The sequence below is a fragment of the Hypoxylon trugodes genome (genome assembly GCF_022578975.1).
Source record: "Hypoxylon trugodes strain CBS 135444 unplaced genomic scaffold F4822scaffold_11, whole genome shotgun sequence".
NCBI classification, from domain to species: domain Eukaryota; kingdom Fungi; phylum Ascomycota; class Sordariomycetes; order Xylariales; family Hypoxylaceae; genus Hypoxylon; species Hypoxylon trugodes.
Window position 1 is genome coordinate 647,588 of NW_026250026.1, and position 24,144 is coordinate 671,731.

General features: G+C 47.0%; 6 protein-coding genes across 6 annotated transcripts; 3 read left to right on the forward strand and 3 right to left on the reverse strand.

The window, feature by feature from the left end:
* Positions 1-6,612: 6,612 nt before the first annotated feature.
* F4822DRAFT_420363 (N-terminal nucleophile aminohydrolase) lies at positions 6,613-8,142 on the reverse strand. The gene is made up of 2 exons (XM_051459695.1): positions 7,851-8,142; positions 6,613-7,779 (listed from the first exon to the last, which is right to left on the reverse strand). The coding sequence occupies exons 1-2, from the start codon at positions 7,952-7,954 to the stop codon at positions 7,092-7,094; spliced, it is 792 nt and encodes a 263-aa protein (XP_051309139.1). The 5' UTR covers positions 7,955-8,142; the 3' UTR covers positions 6,613-7,091.
* Positions 8,143-8,235: 93 nt separating this feature from the next.
* F4822DRAFT_420364 (uncharacterized protein) lies at positions 8,236-14,733 on the forward strand. Its single transcript, XM_051459696.1, has 6 exons — positions 8,236-8,633; positions 8,698-10,308; positions 10,361-12,060; positions 12,111-12,945; positions 12,997-13,284; positions 13,337-14,733. Exons 1-6 carry the CDS (start codon positions 8,445-8,447, stop codon positions 14,528-14,530), a joined length of 5,817 nt encoding a protein of 1,938 aa, XP_051309140.1. The 5' UTR covers positions 8,236-8,444; the 3' UTR covers positions 14,531-14,733.
* Positions 14,734-16,859: 2,126 nt separating this feature from the next.
* Positions 16,860-20,034, forward strand: F4822DRAFT_420370 (nucleoside phosphatase family-domain-containing protein). The gene is made up of 2 exons (XM_051459697.1): positions 16,860-17,498; positions 17,570-20,034. Exons 1-2 carry the CDS (start codon positions 17,486-17,488, stop codon positions 19,648-19,650), a joined length of 2,094 nt encoding a protein of 697 aa, XP_051309141.1. The 5' UTR covers positions 16,860-17,485; the 3' UTR covers positions 19,651-20,034.
* On the reverse strand, positions 20,035-21,292 carry F4822DRAFT_420372 (uncharacterized protein). Its single transcript, XM_051459698.1, has one exon. The coding sequence runs from the start codon at positions 20,967-20,969 to the stop codon at positions 20,307-20,309; it is 663 nt and encodes a 220-aa protein (XP_051309142.1). The 5' UTR covers positions 20,970-21,292; the 3' UTR covers positions 20,035-20,306.
* Positions 21,293-21,900: 608 nt separating this feature from the next.
* Positions 21,901-22,973, forward strand: F4822DRAFT_434490 (NUDIX hydrolase domain-like protein; the record flags this gene model as incomplete). Its single annotated transcript, XM_051462014.1, has 2 exons — positions 21,901-21,947; positions 22,019-22,973. The coding sequence occupies 2 exons, from the start codon at positions 21,901-21,903 to the stop codon at positions 22,971-22,973; spliced, it is 1,002 nt and encodes a 333-aa protein (XP_051309143.1).
* Positions 22,974-23,095: 122 nt separating this feature from the next.
* F4822DRAFT_75539 (DNA-directed RNA polymerases I) lies at positions 23,096-24,143 on the reverse strand. The gene is made up of 2 exons (XM_051463922.1): positions 23,403-24,143; positions 23,096-23,323 (listed from the first exon to the last, which is right to left on the reverse strand). The coding sequence occupies exons 1-2, from the start codon at positions 23,744-23,746 to the stop codon at positions 23,218-23,220; spliced, it is 450 nt and encodes a 149-aa protein (XP_051309144.1). The 5' UTR covers positions 23,747-24,143; the 3' UTR covers positions 23,096-23,217.
* Between the last annotated feature and the right edge of the window lies 1 nt (position 24,144).

Genomic DNA, 24,144 nt, shown 5'->3' on the forward strand with positions numbered 1-24,144 from the left:
CGGTATGGGGATACCGAGAAGAATTAATGGCCCCCGTGTTACAAAAATGATCCCGAGTGTAGTTATTCTCTCAGCCACGGCCGAGGAAGGTTTAGAGGTATAATGTTTATGATATGTTATGTCACGTAGGGTAAGTAAATGGGGATATCGACAAGAATATTAGACGATGTGGCTAATTAGGAAGCCCATGTGGCCCGACGTGACTTCTGACAATCCCGGTCATTAGGGCATCAAGCAGCAGAAGCGGACATTATGTAACGACAATCTTTGCCTTTTCCTTCGGCATGTATGCAGTATGGTATGAGGGAAAACATCATGAGACAACTTCAAGAAACATTACAAGGAAGTTGACGACTCGCGGCAATGCGGGTGGCTAAAAAGCTAGTCTTGTCAAGCTTGCCTGGACATGACCGCGAAGTCTAAGTATGGATGTAAGTAATACGAAAGTACTTGTTGTACTTAGTAGGGCCTCGCCCAGAGCCCAGGGGGTGAAAGAAGACCAGACGACGAACCAGAGAATTACATGGGAAGCAATGCAGGACTATCCCGGCTTCAGGGCCCCCGGGGTCGTTATGGGTTCACAGAGCGGATAGCCCAGATAAACGACGGAAGCCGAACGAAGCGTTGGGAGAAGTGGGAGTAGAAGGAGTGGGAAGAAGCGACCAATGGGCTGGGACAAGGGTCGATAGCAGGAAACGAAAAATGGGGAACAGAGAGAGGATGGGAATTTGCAGTAGGCTGGTGGTGTTTCGTTGGCGCCGATTTTTTTCGCCACCAGACCCTTGGGTCATCATTTTTGGGGGTCCATGGGGTCCCATGAATCTCTCAGGCCAGCTGTTACTTGACCTCTTTGGTACCGTTTGACAAGACAAAATGCCGGGCTCCCAAGCTCCATACTCAGCCACAAACGTTCTGGCCGGGCCTTCAGCAAGGAGAAGAAGTTACAAAAGTGAGCCTCTTTGAGATTGTCAGATTCGTGACGCCGATCCATCACAAAGATATGCTAGTACCTGTTACGGCTTTGGGCGTGCTTGAGGGATCTGAATGTACAGAGATACGGCTGTCTAAGCCAGCTGCAGCCATCGTTAGGTCCAAACCTATGTATCCTTGCTTTGTGCGCAACCAAACCGAGGCGATCCAGGAACCGCAAATAATCGAGCATCTATTACTCGAAGCGGAGCGGAACGGCACTCTAAACATGTTTAATCTCGGCCGCTACTTGAGATGACTAAATTCACCTTGTATACTGGGGTTTCCTTGGAATGAATGGGCGTATTCTTTTTTTAATGCGAATGGGGCGTAGATGGATTTCCTTTACGCGTCCAACCCGCTGATGTACCCCACGGAGGGCGTACCGTTTGGGGGGGGGGGGGGGGGGGTCCCGCAGGTCCTGATAGGTACTTGTAGGTAGGTTGTACGAGGAAAGATAGGTAGCGAGTCCCGCTGTACCGCCTACAACAGTACAGTAAAGCAAAGCGCACTCATTCCTGTGGACGTAAGTAGATTAAATTGGATGGCACTGACACCCTTGCCAAGGTATTAAAAAGTAATGAAGCCGCGGACAAGCTTTTTGGAGCTAGAGTGGACTCTTAATGGGTCTACAATAGGATTTATTGCGTCCTTAATTACGGAAGCGATGATTTGCTGAGTTGTTATTATTACCGCTTTCGTGGGTTTCGGTTTCTGGTTATGATTATGATTGTTGTGATTATTCTTGTGGTAGTAATGGGTAGTGGTGGTGATTACTCTCTGTCACAAACGTATAGAGCCGTCGTGGCCCGTGTGTGTGTGTGTGTGTGGTGTATGTAATATTGGAATGGTGGCCCTTGTTTGGCCAAATTGGTGGAGGATGAAGATCTATGAATCTGATCGGCAAGCCTGATTGCTAGAATGATGAAATGGGAGCCCAGACCTCGGACTGAGCCGCAATCGACTTTCTGTCGGATTGTCGCAATTGGGATCGGGGAAATTGGTGTTTTCCCATCCCTCCACCCCCCTTCGCCCTGGTAAATTTGTGGAGATGTTGATCCATGGGTCTTGGTGGACGATGATGTCGATGATGAAATATTTTAGCTTGGCCTTCAATGAACTCTGCAACACTGGCGTCGCATTAGATATGTGAGACGGACAATGAGGTCAGCGACCTCTACAGAGTAAAGAGCTACCACTTGCATCGGGGTGCCCACCACCTGTTCGACCTTTATTGCCTATCCTTTTCCCTAACTGGAGGTAGGCACACTGCACGCACACTAAAATGAATGACCCGGTACATGCTCCGTACGTGCAGTAGTTCCAGGCGTGTAAGTACGTATTTACTGTTTCGGAGTACGTACCTACAAACACCCATGAAGGTACACACCGATAGAGCAAGGGATGTACGCAAAAAAAAAAAGGTACAACGAACAGAAAACGGACTAGTCTTGAGTTGCATTAGAGCGCTTTAATGCGGAGAAGTGTCAGGCCACAAAGCCGAACGATGATCGACACCTTTTTGGTTAGTCTTTGGAATAAGTAGCCGATATGTTTCTCTAATCACGACGGGTATAATGAAAATGATGAGCAGCAGCTGTGGCTTACGTGTAACATGAAATGCTTATCCTTGAAAACTTTCATTCTTATATCGCCTTGTTTGTATTTTGCTAAGTCATTTCAATGTCAAGTTATTATGTAGTAAATGCGTAATGTGTTGTATGAAAATTCCTAAGAGTATATAAATTACGTAGTCATGTCATGTAAGGATACCCGGGTTTTGACCCGTAACTCCAGCTTCTTTAAATAAACTCCGATTTCTTTTGAATGCTCAATTGCCACAATTGCTACCTTAGGTATGTACATAATTGTATGCAGAATAACCTGATGTGTTTTGCTTATAGAAAAAAGAAGTTGTAGTGTCCTCGCCGCTAGCTTGCTTATTCTTCAGTAGCGTAATCGAGCAATTGAAGGTAGGTGCATAAGTCTCTTACGCATCCTGCAGTGTGCGCTATATTACAAGCATTAGTTGGCGCCTATATACAAGGAATTAGGTACATGCTAATAGGCCGTGTCTGCTACGTAACAAATTGGTTTGGGTTGGGTATGTCTCTGAATATTCATTCCTAACAGCGCCACAGCCGTATGATTGAGCATTTACGTTGTTTCCATCTACCTAGGCAGCTAGGCACCTAGGTAGCTAACGAGCCAGCTAGCAAGCAGTTGGGTCCTACACTTATTTGGGTACCTCAGCAATTTTGCTTTCAAGCCGCTCTCAGGTTTCAACTACCTACATATGCATAATACCTCTAACCTACCTAGGTATATACCTCCTTGTATGGAAAAAGCAAAACTTAACTTAATCATAACCCACGACGCTGTACTCCCGCATATTGGAGTTCATAAGTGCCTTAGGGCTGCCGCGGTTGTGGCCTATTGACGGAGTCTTTGCTCCGGGCGGAGAATATCTTTGTAAGTTTGTATTACCGACAGTTCCAGAACATTGAACAAGGGAAATGAGTTTATGCTATAGAAGCCCTAGGGCGCAAAGTGTAATATTTTCCTTTGTGTGTATTTGAGCTTTTAAGTTAAAGTTTAAAGGAGTTGTCGTACATACATATGTACAAATGAATTTAAGTTGGGGAATTACGTTACCTGGTTACACGCTATAAGGTTTGTACATTAATGTATGGCTGGCACGCAGAAGTAGGTACCCTATGTAACAAGGAAGGTAACTGTAATTCTACCAGTCAGATGCGCCGGAGTGAGCTCACATGTGATCCGTCCCGTAGAGTCCGTGGGATCTGCAATAGTGGTTACCAGAAATAATATGCCGACGAGTCCCTGCCCAGCCTGCGTGTTACACAACTCAGCCTCACTTTTCCATTTTCGTATATCTGCCCTCTAATCCCTCTTGTCCTCATGATTATCATGGTCAACTCTGGACCTTTCGAAAAAATGATCGCCCCTTGCCACCAAATTATGCAGTTCCAGACTCCTATCTAGCACCGCACCGCCGTTCTTTTCCTACGAACAAGCAAGCCAACCTTGATCTGTCGACTCGCGTATTTTGGTACCTTTCCCGTGCTTGACGATGCAGCGGAATACGAGCTCAATACAACTGCTTTCGGAAGGGATCGACAACATACAAAGTCTCCTGATACGCAGTTACTTATCTTAGAAAGCTTCAATGTCGTTCTCAACTTTCTGCCTAACTCAACTAGATTCGTAAGCCCGCTTCTCAGTCAAGGCTGGAGGCCTCTGGATGCCCGGTGTCGTCCTCTTTCACCGTAGTTCAGGCCGAGATAGCTTGTCTCGCCGCTCCGCAAGCTAGCGATGACTGCCAACCTCACCTTGGATCTATCGAACCATTTCCCACATTATCCTCAATATGGCACCTTTTCGCCTTTGAAACCTCTTGTGCCATTGTGGCAAGCTAAAGCGAGCGCAATACCTACATCCCTAGATGAAAAACTCCGATAGGTAGCATTCGATTTGGTAGTACAGCGTTTTAGTGATTACCTAAGTACCTGGTAGGTTAATGATAGTAGGTTGAGGTATATCACTCTTACACGAATTGGACAGCGGTATCTACCTAGATACCTAGTCGGTGCGGGCATCAGCCTCTTTACCTAATCATTCCCATCTGTTAAATGGGCACCGACTATAATTTATCCTAGCGTTTCTTAGAAGATACGTGGACCTTTTGCTCAAGCTCTAATTCTAACCGAGGTTTCTTCGAAGGTCGTCTTCTCCATATTGGAAACCTTAGATAGAAGCTCTGCTATTTTATTTCGCTTCTCCACATGTGTAGCTAGTCTACATTCCAGAGCCGTCTCCAGATGATTGGGCCGATTCTAACTTACTCCGGAAGGCAGCTCGAGCCGCGGAGATTGGCAAGTGAACACGTGGGAACCAGCTGTGATTGGTATGTAAGTCGTGGGGAAATCTCAGACGAAGCACTTGCGATAGACGCTAGACAAACTACGCCTTAAGTCCTGACGTGGAATTGACATTTCATGAAGTTGCTTTCAACGGCGTTCCCGTCAGACTGGGAGTATCCCAGCCACTTACGTTACTAACCGTCAGCCTCATCCTTGTATCAACTTATTCGCCTCGCAACACCCAAGCTAAGAGGAATTAGGCCTTCACTGATCGAAACTTACAGCCCGACAAGGCAAAAAACCTGCACAGTCGGCCGCAACAACCACCACATTGTGGCAAAGCAGCAATTACTTTTGCGCCGGGCTTGTATCTAATCCGCGGAAGCTAACATTCTATTACTTCTTGGCCATTGCAATCACCAACGACATACATACTACGTTAAGGCTAGCCAATGGTTTCGCATGGATGAGTCGTTTGCTATAGCTCCGGCTAAGGATGCCTCCGAAATCACCTAATCATGCTCCTCATTGCCCGTTCGGGCTCTATTCCGAAATCTGTATGAATATAGTAGGAATGCACCACACCCGGCTCATAGTAGACTGGGATAAGTTTGATCTTATGCAAGTTACGACGGATATTTTTATAGGTAGGGCCGAAAGGACGGCACTCGCACCCCGAGCAATCGGGAGGATTGATCCGCAAAAAAGATTTGGAGAAGGGTTATGGTGTGCGCGCGCGTCCAAACCCACAATACCTCTTGAACCCTCGCCACTTGACCCGCTGGTGCCATACTGTCGGATCAACGAACACCCTCCCTGACATGAATGCCCGGGTGAGTATGCCTAAAGCGCAATGTCCTATGTTGACCTGGTTCTGTTGGGGGATATGTTGAGGTCGGAGCGGTCCGTAGCGACACAAAAGAAGACTGATAATTTGAAAGGATCGTGAACTTTTTGGCTATAACGGAAGGAGTCCGGGGCCGGTTGGCCCACGCGCATGGTCGCGTGTTGTCGTCTCGAGGCGGATAGTGGCATGATTTTGTCCGGGTACTCGGAGGTGGTTAGGTCAGCTGACAGTGCGGCATCTCGGACCGCCAATCATCTCGAACGCTGCGGGATCCGCCGGCTACCTATCGTGTATGCAGGCCGAGATGTTGCACCGGGACCCGCGACGACGGTTCTAGGCCTTGCGAATCATGCGGCTGCCTGTTTCACCGGTCGCGGTCAGCCCATTTGTGCAATTTCGAGTATCATATTGTATCGGCTGTAGTGAAAAAAGTAGGAGATATAATCATCCGAACGTTGCTCGTGGACGGTGATTCGTAATTGCTTCATTTTGGGTGTGTTATTGATTGTATTCGGAATCGTTATCGTGGTTGAGGGTATGGGTGTAGTTGTGCGTATTGCGGGATTTCCGATATTGAATGGTGCTGTGTTGGTAGTATTTTGCGAACCAACGAAACATCAATGTTGATCCATGTGTCTTAATATCCAGGTAAATCAATATCAATTGGTAAGTTAAACGCTATTAATAGTAAGTGAATACGATATCTTTGGAGTAAATGACTCTAGAGATCTACCTAGAGAGGGAAGGTGTTGGGGGAATACGGCGCGGCTTCGATATCGGAGCAACTCACCTTCTCCGATCGGGGAAGACGGGTTTCGCTAAATCGGCCGGAAGGAGTTACTGAGACAAGAAAAAGGTAGGGAAGAATGGTTTCTTATAATACGAAAAACATGCAAATTTTTAATTATATCTTATGAATATTGCTTGGATTTGTGATTTATAAAATATGAGTTGTGATGTAGAGAAACTGGTCATTATCTCCTAATGCTGTGGAAGGTGAGGACGTGTAACATGACAGAACGAGGAACAGGGAAGTACATACATCCGTAGACCACGGCCGTGGAAGTTCATGAGCCGGAGGACCCTCGAGAGAGAAGTTATGGCTGAAATTGGAACATGTGAGCCTTAAATGGGAGGAATCTCAATACGCAAGGAATTATTTGAAGTTATAGTGAGTAGAGGTATCACGCTAAGTTGCCTGAGATAATGGCTAACAACACTTTTATGTCATTGGAATTTGATAATTTCGTCTCCTATACGTCGATTCTAAGCAACGACGACTTGCATCAATACTTGATCAATCAATCATGATGTATTTAGACCCCAGAAAACTCCATTGCCTATGATAGGTATAGTACACAGCCGCCTGGAATCGGAGCTCTGGAATTCGCTTAATCTTTCTTCAATGGGAGAATCTTCTCCTCAATACCGTCCTTGGTAATTGTCAACATCTGCAACGCATCACCAACTTCGATATGTCGCTCGACTGCCGAGTCAAACGCATCCTTGACCAATACCTCCACTTCGTTTCTTGGTAGGGGTACACGCTCCCGCTCTTGTAGCTCGTGTCCGGTGCCGCTTCCGGGAATGTATTGGTTCTTGAAGTTGACCTGGTTGTCGAGGAATGGCATGATCAAACTACCCGCAGCACCACCTGCTCGGCACTGCTCACGTTCGTAGCTGCCCACGGGATCGTAGCTGTAAACAGCACCCTTGCCCTCCTCATCAAGACCACCCAAAATAGCGTAAACATAGTATGGGAAGAAGCGCTTCTGGTACATAATGGTGGAAAGGCGCTTGGCACAAGCGTTGACAGACATGGGCTTGCCGTGGCGGTAGCGGTACATCTTGCAGATGGCATCGAGGCGTTCTTTTAGAGCTTCGCCATCGGCCGCGAATCCGACAACGGAAAGTAGGATGTTGGCATCATCTTGTGACGAGTTCGAACCCCCGATCTTGAATACCTTGGGCGCGAATCGTGTGTTAATGCTGTAGCCCGATGTTAGACGGGTGTCGCCGGCCATGATGGCGAAGTCGGCGCCGGCAATGGCAAGGGTCGATCCACCGTTGTCGGTGTACCTGTAACACGGAGCGTTAGATATTTTTAACCGATAATGGAGTTAAAATAGCTAAGATTTGGGTCGTCTTACGGGTTGAAACGATGTTCTCGTAGACCGTCGACGGCATCTTTGGGTACTTCGGCAAAGGAATAGTTGGGTCCATTTAGGACGGGGTTTTGGCTGAACATGGCCATCTTGGTTGGATTTGTAGTCGTACAATTCGGAGAAAATGGGGTGTTTATCGACTTTCGTATTTATTGAGTTGAATGGAGACAATCAGGTTGCGATAGATGATGATGATTGTGATAAGGGAAGGCTAATGGCTGTAGTTGGAAAGCTTAATGAGGTTTCCCATTCACCACGCGTCGAGCTTGCAGCCTTGTTGGACAGGCGTGACAGGGGTAGCTTCGAATGACTAAGCCAAAATGCTACTATCCTTAAGGAAATTCTCCACTTAATTTTTGGCTAAGGGAAACGGGAAACCGCCATCTGCATCATCGTCAATTTAATTGAACCGTTCTTGCGATCAATCCACCTCCTTTTTTATTTTATTTTTTAGCGGAGGCGTTTTCTTGTTTATTAGCTAGACTTTCCGTCTACGCTATTGAAGGATTATATCATTTCAGGAAGAGTTGGGATGCTTGTTTCTGTTGATTCTTCTAGACAACAATAATCCGCCTGAAAATGGCACGCAATGTCCGGCAGCAGGCGCTGCAGAAGATCGCCGTACTCTCAGCGACCAGCGCTACCACCTCCTTTGATAGATCCGACCTCGACCGACTATGTAGAGCGACTAATATCCGTGGGAAGGGAAAAGAGGCTGCCAATGGCTCAGCTAAGGGGCACCCTTCGTCTTTAGCTCGTATTCCCATGGTAAAGTCCTACTTAGAACAGAAGAAGAGAAACCATCATCGAAATAGCTAACTGGAGTTTTAAGACTATACGTGAATATGAAGTCCTCATTTCCCTCTGCAAAGCCGCGCCGATGGTCCAGAGCAGCCAAAGTGCTCAGAAACTCGTGAAACAACTGATACCCTACGTTCTCGAAGCTCATGCCCAAACCTTCCTCCCCTCGCCCGCTTTCAACAAGATCGAACCGTCCCCTATCGAAGCGTTGACGTTTAATGTTACTGCCGCCTTACTTGTTTTGGGAAACAACTACGATGACTTGCACGAGACTGTATCCGATAATATTTGGGCTCTGTTAGCTGCAATGCGAACGGCTACAGAGAGTATAATCCCTCATAAGGTGGATGGGGATACTAAGCCGAATTTAGAAGATGCTATTCGTGTCGCAACTATAGCTATATCTCTCTTGGGATTTCTAGATGCTGCTTCTGCTCAAGTTAATTTTTGGATGACTGGAGGACGACAGGCTCTTATTCGAAGAATTCGCAATCTGCTCTCTGAACCCTTCTTAACCGCTGTCGACGGCGCGTTTTCTACTATCCGAAATGCCCATACGGCGGACCGCAATGCTAAGGATTGGAAGAGATGTCTTCGGCACTATGCAAACCAGGGGCGGCCCCTAGGACCTATGTTATTACAAAGAAGCTTCATGTGGTTATTGGCCTCGGCGACCTCCCTGCTGATTGCGGATGTCAAACTGCTTAGAGGTACCCACATACTTAATTTGCTGATGTCGAAAGACAGCCTAAGCAGACTGAATTCTCCAAGCAGTCCGGATGCCGATTTCCAGTCAATTGAACTGTATGCGAGCATTGCCCAGGAGGAGATGGAACGTCTCGAAGCTGGTGCCGATTTCATTCAGCTTGGCTCATCCTCTCAGCAGAGACTAGCTTATGCTGTCAAGGCTGCCTCAATAATCAGTTTTCTCAACTGTTCAGTACTTAATGAGGATGCTGCCGAGCCCGAACTTCTTATGGGTTGGCTACAAGAGTGCTTAGAAAATCCAATTGAAATGGTGGATGAGACATTAGCGTCGACAGTGCTTCGATCAATGGCGATTCTTTCTAAGCTTTCGCCAAGTTTTGCCCCGATTGTGATTCGACTTCTGCCTCGATTCGTTGTCCAAACTACGCCATCTAGCAATATCATTGCTACTGCGTCGAAATGCCTAGCATTTGCTTTGCACCTGCTTTCCCAAGATGCAGTCATTACTACATTATACACCCTTGGAAATGTACTAAGTCCTGACGCCGAACAGAACGCGCCGAACGGATCTAGTAGCGATATAGCGGAGAGCGGTGGCTTGTCAAACGTTTACCAGGGAAGGCAATCCACAGGTAGTGACATATCGCTCCAGATTCGGGGTGAAGAGGATACCACAGTAGTGTATGCAAACATTGTCCAAGCAATATGCAGCATTGCGGATGCATGCAACGATGAGAAAATTACAGCACTCGCGCAGGCAATGTTGCTGCAAAAATTGACTAAGGTCAATCATGCAGTCGATTACCATATCATCACCGGAGCAAGTATATTATCCTTGAATGGAGGGCAATTAGAATTTAGGTCTCTTCTCAGACTGTACTCAAGACTTTGTCACCATGCATCTGCCGATGACAACGTCCCGATCCTCGATGCTGTAAGACTCATTTTCGAATGTGCCTTTTATAGATATCTAACAGTTTTTACAGGTCAGGAAAGCGCGAAATCATATATCTGCAAATGTGAAACGTGATTCTCAATTGTTTGACATCTACTGGGAACACATACTCGACGAGTTGATTTCCAAAGGAGATGTGCATCAATCTCAACATATGAAAGAGTCCGATGTTGAGCTTGCAGCCCGCGAGATTGCTCAACTCCTTCAACCGCTTTCAATACTAATGTCAACGCACGATTTTATCACCGAGCTTCCCGGGCAAGATGACGATAAACACTCACTAATTCGAGATGCCTGGTTCAATATCGTCGTTCATGGTTTCACGCCCTTGACTGATAGGGGCAAACAATACATTAATGAGCTACGCATTATGGCCATCCACTCACCACCATTAGTGGCCGAACAGCGAGGGGAACAAATCGAGAGTGACATCGAGCTCAACACCGTCCTTCGCCGAGCCAACACTTCGGACCGAGAATCAAAGCAAAAGAAGCAACTCATAGAACTCGTACCATCAAAAGCATCTGATATTAGAAGCTTAAGCTACAGGAAAGTAATGTTTTTACAGGCCGCATATTTGGTCGAAAGTCTGCGGGCCGATTCTGGCGACTGCACTAAGACCTTATCCTACTACTTAGAACCTAGTATGCGTAGAGAGGATGTGCGTGGCGTTATGGAGGGCATAACAACCGTTGTGATGGAGAAATACCTGTCTAAAACATTGGAAGCAAAGCTGCCGACTTTCTCTGCTCACTATGCAGCGTCACAACTTGCAACCATATTCTGCGGATGTTGTCATCGCATCCAGCGTGTCCAACAAGCCGCATTCTATTGTGCTGATATTTTCGTCCGGGAGATTCCCTCATCCCTTTGTCAAAAATCGTCACTGTTTGCACTTCTTGAACTGTTATCACTCATGTGGACGAGTTGCCTCGAGGCAGAGACGGAAATGTACGATCCGCGATCAGTGTTCACATCTCGCTTGGGAGAAGTTACAGTCGAGCTTTCGGATGACTATACCTTCAGGAAGACTACTCTCAATAATCTATACACAAGGGCTAAGTCGTGGGTCTCACTGGCGATCAACTTGGCACCTTCTGATGTCAAAGGCCTGCTCCAGACGTATTTATCCGAATTTGAAGATGAAGGAGCATATGGACATATGTCACTTGGTCGATCGTTTGCTGTAGAAATGGGTTCATCAATTCCTGCTACGGACCAGAGATTGTCTTCCCTGGATCCTGTTGGTGAGACGGCTATCAATACTGCATCCCATTTCATTGCCCAATACACGACGCGCCAGGAATACAGGTATGGTGAAGCGCTGCCAACTCACGGCAAAGACCTTATTAATGTCATGCCGTCAATGCGCCGCGACTCGTTCATAAGATCTGCACCGTCGGAACGTGCAGACGCTGTTACAGCATTGGCTCACGTAGAATCTCGCCTTACTGGCAAGAAGATTACCCCCTTATATGACGTGAGAGACATCCTCCGGCGGGCTGCAGCACTGCTCTGCCGTAGCGGGAGAGATGAAAGTGCTATCACCCATTATCTCGTCAGCATTCCGTTTAGAATATTCACCAAGGAGTCCATTAATTTTGGAGTTGGTCTTTGGCTGGGTGTTATGAACGAGAACCCTCGGATGGAGTCTCGAATACTAGCTGAGATCGCTCAGCAATGGGAGGTTGTTATCCATAAGAAACTTGGATTGTTCAATCCCACATTGATGTAAGAAAATAATGTTTGAGTTGCCACGATATCGTTGCTAATTCTAATAGGCACCCTGATCCTTTCTTCCTTAAAGAGGAATTTGCTCCCAGTGATAACGAGGGTCTTATAAGGCGGCGACAACAGGTTCATAACCTACTAGCTCCCCATACTCGTCTGATACAGTTCTTCAGTAGTCATTTCAATGCTACTCGATTAGGTAGTCCAGATACACACCGAGTTTTCCTCCGCATGCTCGACATAACTCTTGATGCCCTTAAAAACTCGGTTTCCCATCCCATGGCTAGGGAACTTCGCCTAAGAATCATACTCTTTAGCCTCAGGGTGTTAAGAATGAGCCCTGCGGTCCGCACCGCGGCTCAATGGCGTCTTAAGGATAAAATCCTATCCGCGGGGTTAAGCTGGTTCAAGTTCGCGCCCAAGTGGTCCTTCGGCAGCAACCTTCTCCAGTTGAAGACTGAGGTTCGATTGATTGGCGATGTCATGACTGCCCTCAAGGCCGTCTCATATTTGGCGACCCAAGCTGTTGGTAACTTCAAAGTTCTAGCTCAAAAGGAAGCATTACTTCAAATTCTACTCGAAAGCGAGCAGGCTAGACTGAATGTATGGGTTCATCCATTGGGTGAAGGTCACCAACGGCCATACCTATCGACGCATCATAATAAGACGGCGCTTGAGGCTACTTTGAAACCGCTTGTCCGAGTGGCATGGACTGAGGATCCCTCTCTAGCAATAGAACTAGTCGGCAGATTCTCAATTCCAGCCGTACATAACGAAGTACGTTGGCTATTGTTGAATTTCCCGGCCAAGGCCATTTCAGAGCCCGAGGCTCTTCCAATATTGCTGGGCGGTGAATTACCGCCCGACGTTCGATTCCAGCTTAAGGTACCACGATGTCTTTTCCCTTTCAATCCAATCAATCACTGACAGATCTAGTTCTTACTTTTCTGGGCTCCTGTTAACCCTGTCACGGCCGTCACATATTTCTTGCCCGCCTATCGAAACCACCCGTTCCTTATCCAATATGCTATGAGAGCACTAGAGTACCACTCGGTTGATGTGACTTTCTTTTATGTACCACAGATTGTGCAAGGTCTTCGATTTGATGCTCTTGGTTACGTGGAGCGTTACATTATTGAAACCGCGCAGTTCTCCCAGTTATTCGCCCATCAAATCATATGGAACATGAAAGCAAATTCATACAAGGATGATGACGCTACAATTGTAAGCATTCCCGTTTTGAATACTTGATAATCATGTACTGACGTGTTAAAAGCCCGATGCTATTAAGCCTGCTCTTGACAAGGTGATGGATAAGATGATTAGTAGCTTTTCCGATGAGGACAAAAATTTCTACGAGAGAGAGTTCGCATTCTTTGACGAGGTTACCAGCATTTCCGGCAAGCTTAAACCACTAATCAAGCGAGACAAGCCTGAGAAAAAGCAAAAGATTGAAGAAGAACTCCGAAAAATCAAGGTCGATGTGGGTGTCTACCTACCTAGTAACCCCGATGGCGTAGTCATCGGCATTGATCGTAAGTCCGGCAAGCCACTTCAATCGCACGCAAAGGCACCGTATATGGCTACGTTCCGCATCAAAAAGGCAAAAGGTGGTATCGAAGAGACAGAAGAGGTAGCTCAAGATATGAGTAAAAACGGCGAAGCGCCCGTCGAGAACACAATCGAGGTTTGGCAAAGCGCTATCTTCAAGGTCGGTGATGACTGCCGACAGGATGTGTTAGCTCTACAGATGATTGCCGCATTCCGTGGTATCTTCCACAGCGTCGGACTCGACGTCTACGTATTCCCATATCGTGTCACCGCTACTGCTCCTGGCTGTGGTGTCATCGATGTGCTACCTAACTCTATCTCCCGAGATATGCTGGGTCGTGAGGCCGTGAATGGATTGTACGACTATTTTATCAGCAAGTACGGCAACGAAGATTCCCTCCGCTTCCAGCATGCGCGCAACAACTTTGTGAAGAGTATGGCCGCTTACAGTATCATATCCTTCCTCTTGCAATTTAAGGACCGTCACAACGGTAACATCATGATTGACGATGCTGGTCACATCTTACACATCGACTTCGGATTTTGTTTTGATATTGCGCCCGGTGGAGTTCGTTTTGAACGTGCGCCATTCAAACTCACGGGTGAAATGCTAGCAGTAATGGGCGGTAGCACAGATCATCAGGCCTTTAAGTGGTTCGAGGAACTGTGCGTCAAGGCGTTCTTGGCTTGCCGCCCCCACGCGGAAAAGCTAAGTCAGATCGTGCTGCTCATGATGGAAAGTGGATTGCCATGCTTCAAACCCGAGAGTGTTCGGTTCTTTAAAGAGCGCTTCGTGCTTGAGCGCAACGAACGCGAAGCCGCTGACTTCGTCAGAGACTTGGTTAGAAGAAGCGCGGGAAGCTATAGTACTATGGTGTACGACCAGTTCCAACTCATGACCAACGGTATCCCCTATTAAGGGATTGATTGGTTTTTAGGGATATATATATGCCTTTGTAATTCGAGTTGGTTTGTTTGTTTTACGTGTAGATTTGTGGCTGTGAGCTTTGGCTTCTTGAGTTCGTGGGGGGCTCTATTGGTACATAAAGCACCCATTTAGATAGATACTATTTGCTCTAATACATATAATACAAGGGCTCCTACTTTCCATTTTCACCTTAGCTATGTTTGGTGTGTACCTGAGTTAATTGAGCAAATCATTTTACCATTGAATCTAGTATCGCAATCCGACTTAGTCCGATCCAGTCTCCATGGAATTTTCATGATATCGATATCTATAAAATACCGAAATTCTAGACTTTACTATTTGTAGGTAGAGCTGTCTAGACTTGCTTGGTCAATAGTGATTAATGAAGCGTATAAGCGAACAGACCTAGAACTACATTCTACCACCTCACGACGCACGTGTAATTGTGCCATTAGAGTCGCATACTACCGTCACTTCGATTCTCTTTGTAAGTCGTTTGAATAGCATTATCTATCTAACTATTCATCGGGCTAGATTTTAGAATTTTGTTGAGAGGTTGCAATACCAAATGGAGTATCGCGAAGTAACATAGTATTCAGAGCTACGGCTAAGCTTCTCTTACGTTGCATGGGATAAGTAGGCATCAATCAGCCAATGCCTGAAATGGGTCGATTGAACATTTGGTAGTATTTTCTATATGCAAAGTTCCTCTTTTTCTATGTTGTTGCTCGGTGTTGCGGCTGCATGGCTCGCACGTATTCACCGGCTCTAACTTGGTATAGAAGTCGCCGTTCGTATTCCGACCTTCTTCGTGGCCTTATCTTTATGCTTGTCTTTAGACCGGGGTTGCGGGATTTGCAGGGACCCGATGATCGACCGCAAAGATAATAGCAAATGCGTTACAGCGAAATGAATGGAATCAGCCGCGAATTATGTATGTACACTTGTGCCTGTCGATGGCGTGCCAGGGATAAGTAATAAGTAGGCTTTTATCTGAGACGGGATTGATGGAAAAGATAGGTAGCTATCCGCATCCCTATGTGACAACTGCATACGCCTACATATCTAGATACCCTATCAGAATAGGTGATCATTACTGCGACTAGCAGGAGCTGGGTTCGGAGTTCAGATCAGTTTCGCAATCAGCCACCGGAGGAAGAGGAGGGGGAAGAAGATGAGACGACTGATAGATGTGACGGACTAACTACGTCAATTTGTAGGTGCTTGTTTTTTTTTTGTTTTTTCTTCTTAACTTTTTCCCGCAAGGCCTCGTGGGGTTTCAAGTATCCCTTGATCCCCAGATAAACTATGGGATAGAATTTCCCTCGTTTTGAAGAAATAAAATGGGACGACGAATGGGTTCAGAAAAAAAGAAAGAATGGTAGACAAGGGATTGGTCCGCTGCATGAACATTAAGCAACATTAAGCAATAGTGGACTAAAGATTACGTAGGGCGGGTCGCCCCCATCACCCTTTCCCCCTTTCTAACTTTCACAAGCCAGACCAAGCTTATTAGCGACCAAGGTGCTGTAGCAGTAGCAACGGCCTTTTTATTGCAGACAGCAAGGTACCTCGCTAGCGGTATGGTGCCGTCAATATTAGTGACATGCGCTAGGTACATATGCATCGATAATCACGTACTCGCCAAGTATCGCTCAAGTACTTGGCGAGTCAGTACTTATTCGGACCGGTTCTTTCAACTGCAAACATCCCCAGGTTGCGGTGCCCCGGAATTCGGCATACTTCGAGACCTACCCAATTCGTATTTTTTGTGATTCTATAGGGAAAGATTGTCAACGTTCGATGCATCGATCTACTATCTATACGAATGTGGCAAAGAAATGTTGTCATTGGTAATTAATAGCGGCTATATGTGAGAATACTTTGCGAAAGAGTTCTCGACTAAGATTCATTAAAATGTGTTACTATGCCAAGGCCTAACTCATTTGTACATGAACTGTATGTACATGTTATGCGTATTATGCAGCCCTGGGTACTGTCGGAGGTTGAATCGTACCGCATTTTATAAGATTAAGTTTTCCCGACTCTCTCCTTCATTTCCATTATTTAGCACGTGTTGGAATTTTAGACGGGTTGGATTGGTCGAGATTCTGGTTGGTTAAAATCTGGGTTTGATTATTTTGAGTACTTCATGGATACTTCAAAGTTACTCCACAGTTTCCGGTAGTGTTGATTACGAACAATCAAGGGCGACTTTGATTGGTTCCTTGATAGCCCCCCGTCAACCTTCGCAACCCCCTGTCAAAACCCCCATCGCTCCAAGCCAAAAAAAGAAAATCAAACCAGCTTTCAGCTCTAAGCCCACGCTACTTGTTTCTACCCTACCAAGTTTAATCTTCGCCTCCGTTTCTGGGTCTCCTTGGCTTCTTATTCCGTGGGTCGTCGCAGAGAGACAATTGCACAATCTGTCTTGAGTAGATCCTCTTGTCATCCTGTCATCCATCCTCCTAATTATTGCTCACTCACTTTACTCTCGTTTACATTTTTACCAACATCACCAACATTGGTGACAAGACTATCGGTTACCTGTCTGACATAACTCTCGTTCGCTTTTCTTCTTCTTATTCTTTACTTTCGCTAGTCTCCGTCCCGTACTATACCGGAAACCCCTTAGCCTAAGTAACAAAAAAGTTATTTATACTTTTCTGATCCAGAAATCCCAGAAATCCCGAACGCGTAATCGAAACAAACCTTGAAACCAACCAAAGTCATCATACCACGCAACCACGCATCACCCTCGCATCATTAGTTCTACCGACCTCGTCAATCTAGAATCTATGAACTAGGCAGTAAAGAAAAGCATATCGAAGGACATGCAGCGTTATTAATGCTAAAAGCTTCCCACGAATATAGCATCGCATCAATTGCGCATCTCTCCCCGTTTCATCCTCAACCAACCTTGTGGCTTGCTAAAGCTTCATCGCCATGGGGAAGAAATGTAAGCATTCTCATTCTAGCCATCCGACCCCCTTCTTCATAGTATCCCTAACCGAGTTTACCGTCGAATAGGGCGATGGGGTGTCATTCTGGATGCGGGCTCCTCAGGGACGCGTCTACACATCTACCGCTGGCTCGACCCTGCAAAAGCACTCAAGGAAGCATCCTACGAAGAAGTGTACAGCTTGCCGAACATCGTAACCAAGGACAAATGGACAAAGAAGATACGGCCAGGAATTTCGACATTCGGTGATCGCCCGGAAGATGTCGGTCCCGAACATTTACAGGAGCTAGTCGAGCGAGCACTCGATGTTATCCCTGATGACAAACATGCCGACACCCCGATATACCTAATGGCCACTGCTGGCATGCGATTATTACCGCCGACACAACAACGAGCTGTTATCACAGAGACTTGCTCATATTTTCGCGCTAATACTCGATTCTTCCTCCCCAATTGCGATACACATATCCAAGTTATCCCCGGCGAAACTGAAGGTTTATATGGATGGATTGCGGCCAACTATCTTCTAGGAGGCTTCGATAACCCAGAGGGCCATGATCATGGCAAGGGTCACCATACCTATGGATTTTTAGATATGGGTGGTGCCTCCGCGCAGATTGCTTTCGCACCGAATTCCACCGTAGCCGAAGAACATGGAAATGACCTAAAATTACTGCGAATGCGAAGTCTAAATGGATCCCCCAGGGAATACAAGGTATTTACATCGACATGGCTTGGCTTTGGAGTAAACCAAGCTCGTGGGCGTTACGTCAAGGCCCTGGTCGATGAATTTTTAATTAACGGAGAACATGAAGTACCTGACCCCTGTCTACCAAGGGGGTTGCGCACCAACGAAAAGGGTGAGATCGTGAAGGGTACTTCAAAAGAGTTGGAACTAGTTGGTACAGGCGAATTTGATGAATGTTTAAGGAGGACGAAGCCATTGCTAGGCAAAAATATGCCGTGCAATGACAAACCCTGTTTGCTCAACGGCCAACATGTTCCACCTATCGATTTCGATGTAAATCATTTTGTCGGGGTCTCCGAATATTGGCATACAACCCACGGTGTGTTTTCGAGTAAGAATGACGATGCGGCATACGACTTCAACACATACCAGAAGAAAGTAGTGGAATTTTGCAGTCAGCGTTGGGAGGATATTGAGTCGAATGTTGAGGCGCGAAAAAAGGACCACGGAAAGGAAGCGCAAGAAGCTTGCTTCAAGGCATCTTGGTTAATCAGCGTACTGCATGAAGGCATTGGTGTCCCGAGATACGGCATAGAAAATACCCCAATTCCAGGTTTCAATGTCACGAAAGGAATTGGAGAAGCTGCCAAGGAAAAGGGATTCTTAAGCCCATTCCAAGCTGCTGATGAGGTTAATGATGTCGAGATTAGCTGGACGCTTGGAAAGATGGTTCTCTATGCCGCTGGTCAGATTCCCCCTAAGGACAACTACCGTCTCCCCGTTGGATTCGGAAGTAATACGAACGGCGTTCCTCCAGATTTTCAACACGCCGGGTCTAGCTACAATGTTACTTCGTCCATTGGCGGCGACGAGGATGACTGGAGCGATACGGCCGAGGATTTAATCGACCATGCGAAATCGAAGTCGACATCTGGATTCTTTTTCTTCCTGCTGATCTTCATGTTCATCGCTTTCCTGCTTCGGAAGAGAGATCGGCGGATGCGACTCTATGGGAAGGTTAACAAGGTATTACGCCGACGTCGACGTCCAGGCAGTCCACGAAAAGGTGGCTTCGGGATATCGTCCATTACAAACAAATTATTCGGCCGCGGTCCATATCATTATGAAAGAGTATTAGAAGAAGGCGACGTAGATCAGTTCGAGCTAGGTGATGCGTCGTCGGACGAGGGTGACAATTCCGACAGCAGCGGAGGAAGATCGAGGGTCGGCCGATCGTCAGGTCTAGCTACACCAAAGCTGAATGTCGGATCCTTTGACGACCTTAAAAAGCATGCGCATCCAACAGGAACAGGAAATGCCCTCGACCGAAGCGGATTAGTAGTCCGAACCGAAAGTCGCGAAAGACTGTTTCCGCAAATGCTCAACGCCGGCCGCAGGAGTCGAGCAGCCAGTCCTACAAGACTGAAAAGTCCATTAATGAGTCCCGTAACGGAGGACTAATCAAATTCGTGTATTCTATTCTCATCCACCACCACTTGGCAATCACATTGCGTTGTTCAGGCGGCATATTGTATAGGATTACTACAGGTTCGGAGTTAACTGGAGAGGCCATACTACTACATGGGTAAGGCGTACGGTCCGGCATAAGGGCATGGCTTCTTGTTTATTTTGGGATGGACCATAAATTAGGTCAGTTTGGAGCAAAAAAAGCTTCCGCATCTAGAGACCTTCATTCTCTGCCTTTGGCGTGCTTTGCTGCATTATTGGAGTTAAGCTATTGATGTCCTTGAGACGCAATTACGTTGGCTATACGCGATCTACATATGATATAGTTGAAATCAATCAACCAACATGATATTTATATTACCATTTAATTTTGAAGATATGCGTTCCGTAGATTATGTTCTATTTGCGCCTCTTGTCTCATACCTTAATATCCTTTTCGCAGCCATTGCGCCATCCATATCCAGCACCGTACAAGTAGCCTCTGCTATAACTGATATGACATCGTCAGCCATGACAGCAATTCTCTTTTCATTACATCCTAGGTACGCTTAACCTTTCCTTTCCCCTAATCTGTTCACTGTGCTCGGCCGCCGGCTTCTTATTCCCCCTACGCATTACAACACTCCCACTCGCAGTCGAATTAGTACCGATCAATCCTGCCCCCTCTCCAAAAACGTAGGATCATTCCGAACTTTCGTCTCGAACTTCTTCCACCACTCCTGGAAAGCGCGCAGCGGAATCACCTCCACGCCCTCAGCGCCGACCTTACCACTGAACCCAGCGAGGAAGTTAAACGCATTTTGAATTATGCGCTGGGCGAGGACTTGCGTCGACGGTTGTCCTCCTCCCCCACTCCCAGTGGTAACAAGCGCAGTACTAGTACCTTCCGAGGGTTGCGAATGTATCTGCTGCATCCTCTCCGCCACACTCCCGGCCTCCTCAACCCCGATCCCGATTATTATCCCTTCGGCCGTACTAGGCGACGACGAAGGCGAGAGTTTAAATACGGCGCTTTCTTTCCCCGGTCCGACGCCGCCGAGGAATTTGAAATTTGGAGGTTCGCTGCCGGAGGCTAGGGCTGCGGGGTTTAGGGCTACGTAGATTGCGGCTGCGTACCCGTCGGGGAGGGTTATGCCTGGGAGGAGGAAGACGGCTAGGTGGGAGAATGGTTTCGGGGTGGGGTTCGCGGGGGACGGGATCGAGTGCGGGATTGCGTAGAGGAAGGATGTTGCGCTTGGTTGCGAGGAGGGGAGGGTTATTAGGGGTTGCCCGGCGGGCACGAGGCCAAAGAGTGGTTGTGTTTGTTCGGCCATGATAGGTTTGTCGTCGAGTATGTTCGAGGAGAGATCGGATGTGAACCGAGCCAATTAAAGAGTTCGTTCGCTATTTCCAGGCGGTTGCGAGGTAGTTTGGTCATAGGTAGCGCCAATTGGAGGGACAGGCTTCCGTTTCAACGTTACGACTCTTCTCTCTAGAGCCCTCCGGAAGCGGTCAAAGGTGGATTTGGACCGTGAGGCCGCGTCGTAAGCTTAGAGAGACATGAAGTGGATCGACATAGAAATAAAACGAAAGATCGTAGAACTCTGAAAAGTGAAACCTACAGATTCGACGTCATCGTTGGAGGGGCAGAATAGAGTGGTACGGCGATGGGATGCGCCGAGATTATTTTACGCAAAATTGGAGGTCCGTCTTACCGTATATGGTAGGTAAAATACGCTAAGGCGTGTAACCCCAACGCTGCAATCAAAGCTGCATACCTTGGTACCTTGGTGTCTGCCGTAACACCTATAGTTTCTGTTACACATCCATCGTACAGATAACCAGTAGCTACTCACGTCGGAGTAATGCTATAACGTCCCGTATTTATAAGCAACTTGCTCATTTCTGTTGAGGTGTTTTTGCTATAATTCCATTGGTCTTGTTTCTAATCCTTCAGGCAGGCTGGGGCTCTAAGGAGAGATGTCTAATAGTGGCTTCAAACTACAGGCTGCCGGTGAACCCATTGGAAAGAGAGTTGGAAGTATATCGCGATCAGCTTTCGTCATAAGAAGGGGACCAACACATTACTCTCCTTCTGAGCAAGTTATAAGTAGTAGTTCCAAGCTCGGGACTTCTGGATATTGGGCACGGTCTACAACCTCCTCTTTCTTACCCACAAATACCTTTACTAGAGTTTATAGCTCCGCCTCACCTGTATCAACCGTACACGAAACACTTAGGCGATTAAGGAACGCAACAGCCAAAATGCCTGGTCTGATGAGCAACCTCGATCTCATGAAGGAGGCAGATGCGTAAGCTCCGCCCCTTCATTATGAATAAAGATTAAGAAGTTGGAACTAAACATTTCTTTCTGGGAGTACAGCTTTCCTTATGAAGACTCGGAACCAGAAGCTTACAAGGCTCTTAGCGATACATTGTATACGCTCATCTGGAAAGGCGGGCATCCCTTGGGCTACATGCTCGATTCTGTCCTCAAGACCCTCCTCGATACACCTGAGGAGATTCGTGGACCCGTCATTGTTGATGAAGCGAAACGCACGGTACGTGCTTTCGAGTTGCCGACGGAAGCGGAGAGGACTGCTCGTGTGGCGGGTTTGATGAAGTACTGGCGAGAGAATAAGACTTTCGATATACTGAGGGGCTGGCGTAATGAGTTATGGCCAATCTATGGGAAAGACGATGAGGTCATTTATAGTGCTGAGCGTAGTGGCACGGGATTATTAGGAATTATGCGATATGGAGTGCATATGACAGGTTATGTCAAGGATGAGACGGCGAGCTACGGCATGAAGATCTTGGTCGCCCAGAGAGCTGCTAACAAGTCGACATACCCTGGCATGCTGGATAATTCTGTGGCGGGTGGTCTAATGACTGGTGAAGATCCCTTCGAATGCATAATTCGCGAGGCAGATGAGGAAGCGAATCTTCCTGAGGAGCTTATGCGTGAGCGGGCTAAATTTACTGGCATGGTCACTTACATCTATATCACGGATGAGAGAGCTGGTGGTGAGGCTGGTCAGATTTATCCCGAGACCCAATGGGTCTACGATATCGAATTACCGACCGATTTCGTCCCTACGCCCAACGATGGCGAGGTAGCGAACTTCTACTTATGGACGGTGGAGGAAGTGCAACAGAAGCTGGCCGAAGGTCGGTTTAAGCCGAACTGCGCTCTTATCCTAGCCGACTTTTTCATCCGTCATAAGATCATGACGCCAGAAAACGAATCCAACTATGACGAGATTGTGCGACGGCTGCATCGAAAGCTCCCCTTTCCGGGTCCGCATCAAATCGCCCCTTCAACTGCCTCAGTCTAGCAGCCTCTCTTAAAGCAAATCTTGCCTGCTCAAGGATATCAATCCGATTTTGACGACGCCGGCTGTTGGTTACCTGTAAACAGCATAATATGCGATTCGCATCCATTACTACCGTATGCATAGGTAGCTGTAAAATGTAACTACTTTTTCCCCTCTGCGCCTCCCAAATCCCATTTTTCCTACGGACTCGAAATTTATCATGAATTCGTGAATGGGCATGTAAGAAGTATAATGTGTAGGTGGATCATTTCTTGACGAGGAGGTAAGTGTTGTCAACACGCAACGGGGTAAGTTTCTTATACGGGCCCTCCAATTGCATTAATAGGCCGCCGAATGAGATGTATGCACGGCTAAGAAAATCTAGATTAGCACCACCGAATCAAAGACCAGACCCATCAAGCGGGATTAGAGATAGGAGATAAGATGTACATTGTCTGTCCGTCAGCACCATCCTCAAACTTGTAAATCTTGCCATGGCACACGTAGTCGTACATATCCGCCAAAGTAGATTCACCCCGTACATGGCGCCATCCCTTCTCCTCTTCGTCATCTTTGGAGCCGTCGAGGGACAAGCTGGTAGTGAGAAGGACTTCTAGGTTGCTACCGACGCGGATGGGGAAGAGCTCAATGTTGATATCGAGCGATAGGGTCGTCAGGTTGTCGGTGGATGTGCCGCCGATGCGCGCTACGCGATCGTATTTGCTTTGATCGTACGTCGTCACCGTGAAGGTGTCTTCGAAGAGCTGGGCGTCGCCCGCGGAGAGGTTGGACATTTTGACGGGTTGTTTGGGGTATGCTGTCTTATTTACGTGTTGATTCTTCGAGAGTTGAAGATTTCGTGGGATTTCTTTTGTGTCCGAACTTTTGTTGGAGAGGATTGGGAGGAAGGTTTGGTTTAGGTGCAAGCTTTGGCTAGATATTTTTCTTTTGCGACGGCAGACGAAGAAAGTTTCTTAGGTAACGGGAAATTCTATAGTGGGTGCGGGGTCCTCGCTGAAAGCGGTGAAGCACAGTACTTACAGGGGCTTTATTGCGGCTCTAGCGTCGGTGCGAGATGATCTAGTGTGACCCGTGCGTGACAAGAAGTAGTCCGGTAACGCACTAGTCCTTTTACGTCATTTAAGTTGTTCACAGTCTAAAGAATTATTTACACCAAATAAGAATTGCAGAT

Bases quoted from the DNA above. Each gene is read 5' to 3' on its own strand.
- F4822DRAFT_420372 (XM_051459698.1), bottom strand. From the start codon at position 20,969: ATGGCCGAACAAACACAACCACTCTTTGGCCTCGTGCCCGCCGGGCAA.
- F4822DRAFT_75539 (XM_051463922.1), bottom strand. From the start codon at position 23,746: ATGTCCAACCTCTCCGCGGGCGACGCCCAGCTCTTCGAAGACACCTTC. The intron at 23,324-23,402 runs GTACATCTTATC...AGATTTTCTTAG, and splicing joins GGTGCTGACGGACAGACAAT to CCGTGCATACATCTCATTCG.
- F4822DRAFT_420364 (XM_051459696.1), top strand. From the start codon at position 8,445: ATGGCACGCAATGTCCGGCAGCAGGCGCTGCAGAAGATCGCCGTACTC. The intron at 12,061-12,110 runs GTAAGAAAATAA...TAATTCTAATAG, and splicing joins TTGTTCAATCCCACATTGAT to GCACCCTGATCCTTTCTTCC. The intron at 12,946-12,996 runs GTACCACGATGT...TGACAGATCTAG, and splicing joins ACGTTCGATTCCAGCTTAAG to TTCTTACTTTTCTGGGCTCC.
- F4822DRAFT_420363 (XM_051459695.1), bottom strand. From the start codon at position 7,954: ATGGCCATGTTCAGCCAAAACCCCGTCCTAAATGGACCCAACTATTCC. The intron at 7,780-7,850 runs GTAAGACGACCC...TCCGTGTTACAG, and splicing joins CGAGAACATCGTTTCAACCC to GTACACCGACAACGGTGGAT.